The sequence below is a fragment of the Symphodus melops genome (assembly GCF_947650265.1).
Source record: "Symphodus melops genome assembly, chromosome: 19".
Classification (NCBI taxonomy): domain Eukaryota; kingdom Metazoa; phylum Chordata; class Actinopteri; order Labriformes; family Labridae; genus Symphodus; species Symphodus melops.
Window position 1 is genome coordinate 22513322 of NC_136709.1, and position 10000 is coordinate 22523321.

Here is a 10000-nt window from a genome sequence, read left to right on the forward strand (position 1 = left end):
TGACCTGATGAACACCTGTCCCACCTTCATGTCTGTGACCTGATGAACACCTGTTATACCTTCATGTCTGTGACCTGATGAACACCTGTCCCACCTTCATGTCTGTGACCTGATGAACACCTGTTATACCTTCATGTCTGTGACCTGATGAACACCTGTCCCACCTTCATGTCTGTGACCTGATGAACACCTGTCCCACCTTCATGTCTGTGACCTGATGAACACCTGTCCCACCTTCATGTCTGTGACCTGATGAACACCTGTCCCACCTTCATGTCTGTGACCTGATGAACACCTGTTATACCTTCATGTCTGTGACCTGATGAACACCTGTTATACCTTCATGTCTGTGACCTGATGAACACCTGTTATACCTTCATGTCTGTGACCTGATGAACACCTGTTATACCTTCATGTCTGTGACCTGATGAACACCTGTTATACCTTCATGTCTGTGACCTGATGAACACCTGTCCCACCTTCATGTCTGTGACCTGATGAACACCTGTTATACCTTCATGTCTGTGACCTGATGAACACCTGTTATACCTTTTAAAATGTTCAGCCTTGTGCCACATCTGGTACTTTTGATACTAAGAAGCAGTTCCTCGACCTATTGAAGTTTGTTAACATGAACACGTATCGTCTTCTACCTGGACATTTCTGTTGATGCTGATGGCGGGGTAATAGGCGCCCTCAAGGCTTTCAAACGCCACGGGACCCTGCTGCTCATCATTGATAAGAAAGATGACGATCCCACGGCTGAAATCCAGGAGCACCCCGATCGTAGAGCCTTTACTGATGCCTCCATCCGTCCTACACACACACACACACACACACACACACACACACACACACACACACACACACACACACACACACACACACACACACACACACACACACACACACACACACACACACACACACACACACACACACACACACACACACACACACACACACACACACACACACACACACACACACACACACACACACACACACACACACACACACACACACACACACACACACACACACACACACACACACACACACACACACACACACACACACACACACACACACACGTTAGTGAAGGAGATGATCTAAGGAGGAAGTGACTCGGGGGATTCTTACCTGTTGGTGTGCGAGTTATTGTGCATGAACCAGGAGCGGTTATTGTCCACGTACATGGCCCAGGCCTTGTCATCCTTCCCCAGCATCACATCCTTCAGGACATCGCACCTGGCGATCCCGAAGGCTGGGTCAGGGTGGTTGTCATAGCGATCAATGGTCATTTCCCAGTAATGAACGCCACGGGAAAAGGACGAGTTTCCCATGACCACCCGGTCGTCATAGCTGTTGCAAGTCACTGTCAGGTTGTCATTGGAGAGGATGATGTCCGGGTGAGCCGAGGTGGGGTCAAAGGTGAACCAAGCAACTGTTGAGCAACCCGAACATGGGAATAATAAGACACAATGTTTTACTGAGCGAGCGGAGAAAAGGTCGCGGCGTGACGGCAGGATGGGAGTGTAATCAGACTTTCACTTCTATGATCAGATTCCTTCTTTCTCCACCAACAGTTGAAGTCCATAAAAACATTTGATTATTTTGAAATATTTTCTTTACATCAGCGTGTTTCTCGAGGACAACAGGATTATCACTCTTCTGTTTAGTTGATCTCCAAAGTCCTGGAATCATTTTAGATTGCTGTCGTCCAGGTTATTGTTATATTATTATTATGATTGAACTTTGTGGAGAATAAATTTGACTACATGTGCTGTGATTTCAAAATAAGAGCTGTTGAGGAGCCAAATCACAATATTAATACTGATATCAGAGCTGCATTAACGAGTCTTCAGGTCAAAGACAGTGATGATTGAATCTATTGAACTGTGATGACTTTTATCCAACACGACCAAAAACATCAAAACAGAAGCATGAAAAATATCAGACATGTTTTATACATTTAAAAAAAAGGAACTTTTTAAATCTTAAAAAAGTCACAAGAATCAGATCATGAGGGACACACACACACGAGGGACACACACACACGAGGGACACACACACACATGAGGGACACACACACGAGGGACACACACACACATGAGGGACACACACACATGAGAGACACTCACACATGAGGGACACTCACACATGAGGGACACTCACACATGAGAGACACTCACACATGAGGGACACACACACATGAGAGACACACACACATGAGGGACACACACACATGAGAGACACTCACACATGAGGGACACTCACAAATGAGAGACACACACACATGAGAGACACTCACACATGAGGGACACTCACACATGAGAGACACACACATGAGGGACACACACACATGAGAGACACACACACATGAGGGACACTCACACATGAGGGACACTCACACATGAGGGACACTCACACATGAGAGACACACACATGAGGGACACACACACATGAGAGACACTCACACATGAGGGACACTCACACATGAGAGACACACACACATGAGGGACACTCACACATGAGGGACACACACACATGAGGGACACACACATGAGGGACACACACATGAGGGACACACACACATGAGGGACACACACATGAGGGACACACACATGAGGGACACACACATGAGGGACACACACACATGAGGGACACACACATGAGGGACACACACATGAGGGACACTCACACATGAGGGACACTCACACATGAGGGACACACACATGAGGGACACACACACATGAGGGACACTCACACATGAGGGACACTCACACATGAGGGACACACACACATGAGGGACACTCACACATGAGGGACACACACATGAGGGACACACACACATGAGGGACACACACACATGAGGGACACACACACATGAGGGACACACACATGAGGGACACACACACATGAGGGACACTCACACATGAGGGACACACACATGAGGGACACACACACATGAGGGACACACACACATGAGGGACACTCACACATGAGGGACACACACACATGAGGGACACTCACACATGAGGGACACACACACATGAGGGACACACACACATGAGGGACACTCACACATGAGGGACACACACACATGAGGGACACTCACACATGAGGGACACTCACACATGAGGGACACTCACACATGAGGGACACACACACATGAGGGACACTCACACATGAGGGACACTCACACATGAGGGACACTCACACATGAGGGACACACACATGAGGGACACACACACATGAGGGACACACACACATGAGGGACACACACACATGAGGGACACTCACACATGAGGGACACACACACATGAGGGACACTCACACACTGTTGGTTCAAGGAGAAACTGATTCTTCACAGATGGGACCAAAATAAGTTTGTAGAAAGACGTTGATGTTTTCTTGGACTTTATTTTGTTTGTATTGTCGACTTGAAACCTCAGCAGATCCAGCTGTTAGCTGTTAGCTGTTAGCTGTTAGCAGTTAGCTGTTAGCTGTTAGCATCTGCATGGATTGATAACAGACTTTTTTTGTGAGCCTGTAATGCAGCTCGTCACACCAAGAACAATCGAAGTGTGATCAATCAGTTTGCCTCAGGTTTGATAAGAAAGAAACGGGCTCTGTAAAGAAAGGAATGTTTGTGCTTCATGAGAGCTCACCCTGAAGTGAGCCCACAGAGCAGCAAACTGCCCCCTGCTGGGCAACAGTGAACACTGCACAGATGAGAGCGGAGAGGAAACACTCAGCAATGAAAGCTATCCATACCTGTGTCTATAGACTGATTATCGCATGGAGGGAGTCCAGCTGAAATGTAAAACGAAGAGGGAGGAAGGGCAGAAAGAAACAGGGAGAAAGAAAATGGGGGGGTAGGACAGTGAGGCGAAGCAGTGAAGCAGACAGTGTAGAGGTGTGTGGGGGGGTCGGAGAAGTGGGGAAGAAGAAGCAGGTTCAACAAACAGGTTGGAAAAAAAAAAATCAGGGCTGCAAAGAATAACTACAAAAACAGAGAGACTGTTCTGTTGTCAGGTCAGAGTGACGAACGTCCAATGAGAGACGAGCTTCCTGTTAATGTATCTTTAGGTAACAGGACGACGAGGACATGAGCGAATTAGGAGGACAAACCTACTGCTTTTAATAACTGCTCAAACTAAATTCCCTTTCTGACAAAGTGTTTCTTTAATGATCGAGGGAACGCACAGGCGCTCTCATCAATACCTGATATTGATGAGAGCTCACAGCCAATCATACGGTGCCTGTGTCTTTCACCTGTTATCAGCTGTGACGATCTCAGAAATAAAACATTTAATTCAGACATTCACAAATGATTTTTTCAATATTATTTTTAATTGATCTTAACAGCTCCCTTAAAGTGAAGCCAAAACTTTCACTGCTGATGAAGTGCAGGTCACAGGTCACAGGTCACAGGTCACAGGTCCCTCCTTCATGTCACCACATGGGACATGGTTGGATAAATGTTTCTCTAACAGGGGTTAGGAAAGAAACCTTGAACCTTGAACCTTGAACCTTGAACCTTGAACATGTTGCTGCTTTCAAGCCTCGACAAGTTAAAGTCAAAACTGAAGACGACCAATCATAGACGAGTTTTGATCATCATTAAGCAAACAGCATAATATATGAAGGTCCAACGTTAGTCCACGATCCACAGGTTTGATTTCATCTCAGTTTGTGTCAAGTTATAGGATGTTTCTTTTATTATTCACATCTATATTCAACTTCAGTTTGAGCCCTGATTAGTCTAAACTTAAAAAGTTTATGATATCACTTTTTGTAATTTGATTTTGATCTGAACAAGATGGATCGTGAATGAATTCCGTTTTTAGAGTTCATTTATCCTTTAATAAAATCAGGCATAAAATCATAATAAACATGGTAACCATAATAAGAATGATAAAGATAATGACAATAATAAAGTAATACAAATAATAAAATGATGAAAGGAGGAGAGGATTCTTACTCTCGGATGTCTGCATGATCAGCGTCTTGCTGTACTGACCCACCCCGCTGGCATTAAAGGCCTTCACTCTGGACTTGTACATGCTGTTGAAGTGAAGCCCGTCCACTGTGCAGATGGTCTCCGACCCCACGTACACTTCCTGTAGGGACACACAGTGCTTCCTGTTTGGCTGTGTGTTTATTACACATTGACAAATATTCCAGCTCTTTCAACCCAGCCAGCCCTGCTCGTGGAGGAGAGCTCCTTTCAGAAACGGTGCTGAGTGCGAGTTTGTAAAACAGAGCGTGGGTGAGGCAGCCCACGCCGCTGTATTAATAGACACGGATACACAACTTGCCAAGCACGACATGAAGCTGCGTTGGTGAGTTTCAATGAGTCAGAGTTTAGAAGAAACGAGAGAGAGGAAAGTGTAACCCTCTACCTTAATCCTTAATGTACCACATCTATCCATCCATCCATTAATCAACCTATCCATCTATTAATCAATCCATCCATCCATCCATCCATTAATCAACCTATCCATCTATTAATCAATCCATCCATCCATCCATCCATTAATCAACCTATCCATCTATTAATCAATCCATCCATCCATCCATCCATTAATCAACCTATCCATCTATTAATCAATCCATCCATCCATCCATCCATTAATCAACCTATCCATCTATTAATCAATCCATCCATCCATCCATCCATTAATCAACCTATCCATCTATTAATCAATCCATCCATCCATCCATTAATCAACCTATCCATCTATTAATCAATCCATCTATCCATCCATCCATCCATTAATCAACCTATCCATCTATTAATCAATCCATCCATCCATCCATCCATTAATCAACCTATCCATCTATTAATCAATCCATCCATCCATCCATTAATCAACCTATCCATCTATTAATCAATCCATCCATCCATCCATCCATTAATCAATCCATCTATCCATCTATTAATCAATCCATCCATCCATCCATCCATTAATCAATCCATCCATCTATTAATCAATCCATCCATCCATCCATCCATTAATCAACCTATCCATCTATTAATCAATCCATCCATCCATCCATCCATTAATCAACCTATCCATCTATTAATCAATCCATCTATCCATCCATTAATCAACCTATCCATCTATTAATCAATCCATCTATCCATCCATCCATTAATCAACCTATCCATCTATTAATCAATCCATCTATCCATCCATTAATCAACCTATCCATCTATTAATCAATCCATCCATCTATCCATCCATTAATCAACCTATCCATCTATTAATCAATCCATCCATCCATCCATTAATCAACCTATCCATCTATTAATCAATCCATCCATCCATCCATCCATTAATCAACCTATCCATCTATTAATCAATCCATCTATCCATCCATCCATTAATCAACCTATCCATCTATTAATCAATCCATCCATCTATCCATCCATTAATCAACCTATCCATCTATTAATCAATCCATCTATCCATCCATTAATCAACCTATCCATCTATTAATCAATCCATCTATCCATCTATTAATCAATCCATCCATCCATCCATTAATCAACCTATCCATCTATTAATCAATCCATCTATCCATCTATTAATCAATCCATCTATCCATCTATTAATCAATCCATCCATCCATCTATTAATCAATCCATCCATCCATCTATTAATCAACCTATCCATCTATTAATCAATCCATCTATCCATCTATAAATCAATCCATCTATCCATCTATTAATCAACCTATCCATCTATTAATCAATCCATCTATCCATCCATTAATCAACCTATCCATCTATTAATCAATCCATCCATCCATCCATTAATCAACCTATCCATCTATTAATCAATCCATCCATCCATCCATTAATCAACCTATCCATCTATTAATCAATCCATCCATCCATCCATTAATCCATCTATCCATCCATCCATTAATCAACCTATCCATCTATTAATCAATCCATCTATCCATCCATCCATTAATCAACCTATCCATCTATTAATCAATCCATCTATCCATCCATCCATTAATCAACCTATCCATCTATTAATCAATCCATCTATCCATCCATTAATCAACCTATCCATCTATTAATCAATCCATCTATCCATCTATTAATCAATCCATCCATCCATCCATTAATCAACCTATCCATCTATTAATCAATCCATCTATCCATCTATTAATCAACCTATCCATCTATTAATCAATCCATCTATCCATCTATTAATCAATCCATCTATCCATCTATTAATCAATCCATCTATCCATCTATTAATCAATCCATCTATCCATCTATTAATCAATCCATCCATCCATCTATTAATCAATCCATCCATCCATCTATTAATCAACCTATCCATCTATTAATCAATCCATCTATCCATCTATTAATCAATCCATCTATCCATCTATTAATCAACCTATCCATCTATTAATCAATCCATCCATCCATCTATTAATCAATCTATCCATCTATTAATCAATCCATCTATCCATCTATTAATCAATCCATCTATCCATCTATTAATCAACCTATCCATCTATTAATCAATACATCCATCCATCTATTAATCAATCCATCCATCCATCCATTAATCTAATCAGTTAATCCCCTCACCAGCCAAAGTGCAGCCCGAGACACTCAGCAGGAACTTTATGATCGTCAGACCTGAAACTTAAAAACCAAAGGAGGCGGAGCCTTTGCTGCTCGCGCTCCTTGGCGTGTATCACTTTAAAAAACACCTTTTTATGATCCTTGTTCTGTTCATGATGTTCGATTTGTTTGATTTGTCGAGCCGTTTAACTTTAGAAGATCTTTGTGGCCTTTTTTCTGTAAATTGGAGCCTTACTGCATTGTTGTTTTCGTTCCATGATTTCAATATATTTTATTGTGTATTTGAATAATGATATTTTAATATTCTGTAAAGGACTTTTGATAAGTGCTTTTTAAATAAACTTTATTATTATAATAATATCCATTCCTCAATAAATCCATCCATCCGTCCATCACATAGAGACTTTGAACTCTCTTAATAATCCCTCTGATTGATCTGTAATGTAAACATGGATTTATAAATGATATCTAGGTAAATAGAAAATACATAAAAAGAAATCCATATTAAAGTAAGCGCCTCTCTGGGACTAAACAAGTGAATCTGTCTCATTAAAAAGGCAAATAAATCCAAACTGGTTCCCCGCTCAGAGAAACCTACCCTGAACGGCCCCCCATTCCCATCGTCGAGCTCCAGGATGTATCCCTCCACTTCGATGGTGGAGAGAGGTGGCTGTTTCCATGACAACGTAGCACTGTTGTTCTGAGTGCAGCATTCCTCCAGCTGGAGCATCGGAGCAGCCGGTACTGAGAGAGAGAGACCAGGACACACAACCAAACACACACCCATTGGTTATTATAAGGAGGCAGAAACCCCAACATATTCAGAAGACAAATAAAACCTAAAGCGACTCATCACATGCTGTGTTGTTTGTCCACACTGTGTTGGAAATGATCTACATGTCAAAATGAGCCTGAACCCTCCATAAACTATGAATCCAGTTCTGCAGAGAATTCTGTTTGTAGAACAGAAAAGTCTGCAGACTGCAGAACAAACATATCATAAGCTCTGAGAAGGAATCAAACTTTCCTCCGTTAATCCTCTCAGGTAAGCAGGCCAACAGTCTCCTCTCTCTTACCTTTCATCTGCACAAAGTCGAGCTGATGGATTGTCTGCAGGAGGGGTCCGCTGTCGAGGGTGAGGTCGAAGTCGCTCGTCATTCTCGGGGTCAGGGTTCCCTTCCCCCACTGACCCTCTGTCATATGGACCCTCCGGATCAGAGCGTCAGAGATCTGAGGTCAATGTGGGACAAAGGCATCAGGAGAACTCGGGTACATTACATCCTATTCTGCATTAAATCCTTCTATCATGAACCTTCTCTGAACCTCACCAACAACAAAAACACAAGAAACAATCTTTGTCTTTTTAAGGTGAAAAAAACATGTTGGAGATTCAGGTGGTTCCCTTTCCGAGTATCAGACTGTGGCAGACCTCTAACCCTTAACCCCCAATTAAAGTGATGATAAATATATCAAAGGGATCATTCATGTATTAACCCTTTAGCTGAATGGAGCCCAGATTTCAAAAGACGGAAACATTCTTTAGTTTTTGGTTTACAGGACAAGAAGATTTTTACTGAACCTGCAGGAATCCACTGGGGTCATTCTCCTTGATGACCTCCAGACAATACTCCATCAGCCCTGTGGTCTGACGCAGCTTCACCGTACAGTGAGAGATCTGATCGCGGACCACCTGGACAGGAAACGGCAGTTTATTATGGATTATAAACACTTAAAAACAGAGCTCATTTGACTGATTGGATGTGGGAAATTCTCCCTCCTCTGATGTCCCCTTACACTGTGAAACAAATGGAGGTGCTGGACCGTTGGTTGCTAGGTAACAGAAACTTCACTGCTGCTATGTGAGGGGCTGAACTGAGAGGAAAAATCCTCTCTGCAGCCGCTCTGAGACCCTCAGTGAATACAGGATGATGATTCACAGACAGAAGACTGCAGTCTAACAGCATCAGTATGTCACATTATAATACTGGCACATAACGCTTACCAAAACCCAGACTTCAAATTACAGTTTCAAACTTTAGGACAAAAGCTTAAAGAGAATCAGATCAGAACATCCTCCTCAGACAACCGTTAATAGATCAAATCAAAGATGGACAACAGCAGCAACCTCCACTGGGCAGCTCCGTCACTCTCCATTCATGTCCATAGGATCCTGTTTGTGCATTTTTATATATAAGTCTACCTGTGTGTTGCATGACTTAAAAAAACAGAATTAATAAAGTAAATCTATCTAAGGTATAATGAATCCTATTTATCAGATCAATCTCTGTTTGCACACCAAAGTTAGCCATGGAGAGCCACACGGACAGTTTAGTAATATCTGGAAGAGTAAATGAAACATCTTTATAATTGTTC

At 42.0% G+C, this 10000-nt stretch overlaps 1 protein-coding gene across 2 annotated transcripts in view; it reads right to left on the bottom strand.

The window, feature by feature from the left end:
* Window positions 1-9718, bottom strand: part of trim9 (tripartite motif containing 9) — a 14246-nt gene extending 4528 nt beyond the window's left edge. The window contains exons 1-7 of one of the 2 annotated variants that reach the window (XM_079370183.1): window positions 9207-9718; window positions 8704-8857; window positions 8226-8371; window positions 4991-5129; window positions 3781-3819; window positions 1144-1447; window positions 654-816 (exon numbers count right to left, since the gene is read on the bottom strand). In XM_079370183.1, coding sequence (XP_079226309.1) covers window positions 654-816; window positions 1144-1447; window positions 3781-3819; window positions 4991-5129; window positions 8226-8371; window positions 8704-8857; window positions 9207-9260 — 999 coding nt within the window. In that variant the 5' untranslated portion in view covers window positions 9261-9718. The remainder of the gene's footprint in view (window positions 1-653; window positions 817-1143; window positions 1448-3780; window positions 3820-4990; window positions 5130-8225; window positions 8372-8703; window positions 8858-9206) is intronic. The other variant, XM_079370184.1, reaches the window with a different exon arrangement.
* Window positions 9719-10000: the final 282 nt, after the last annotated feature.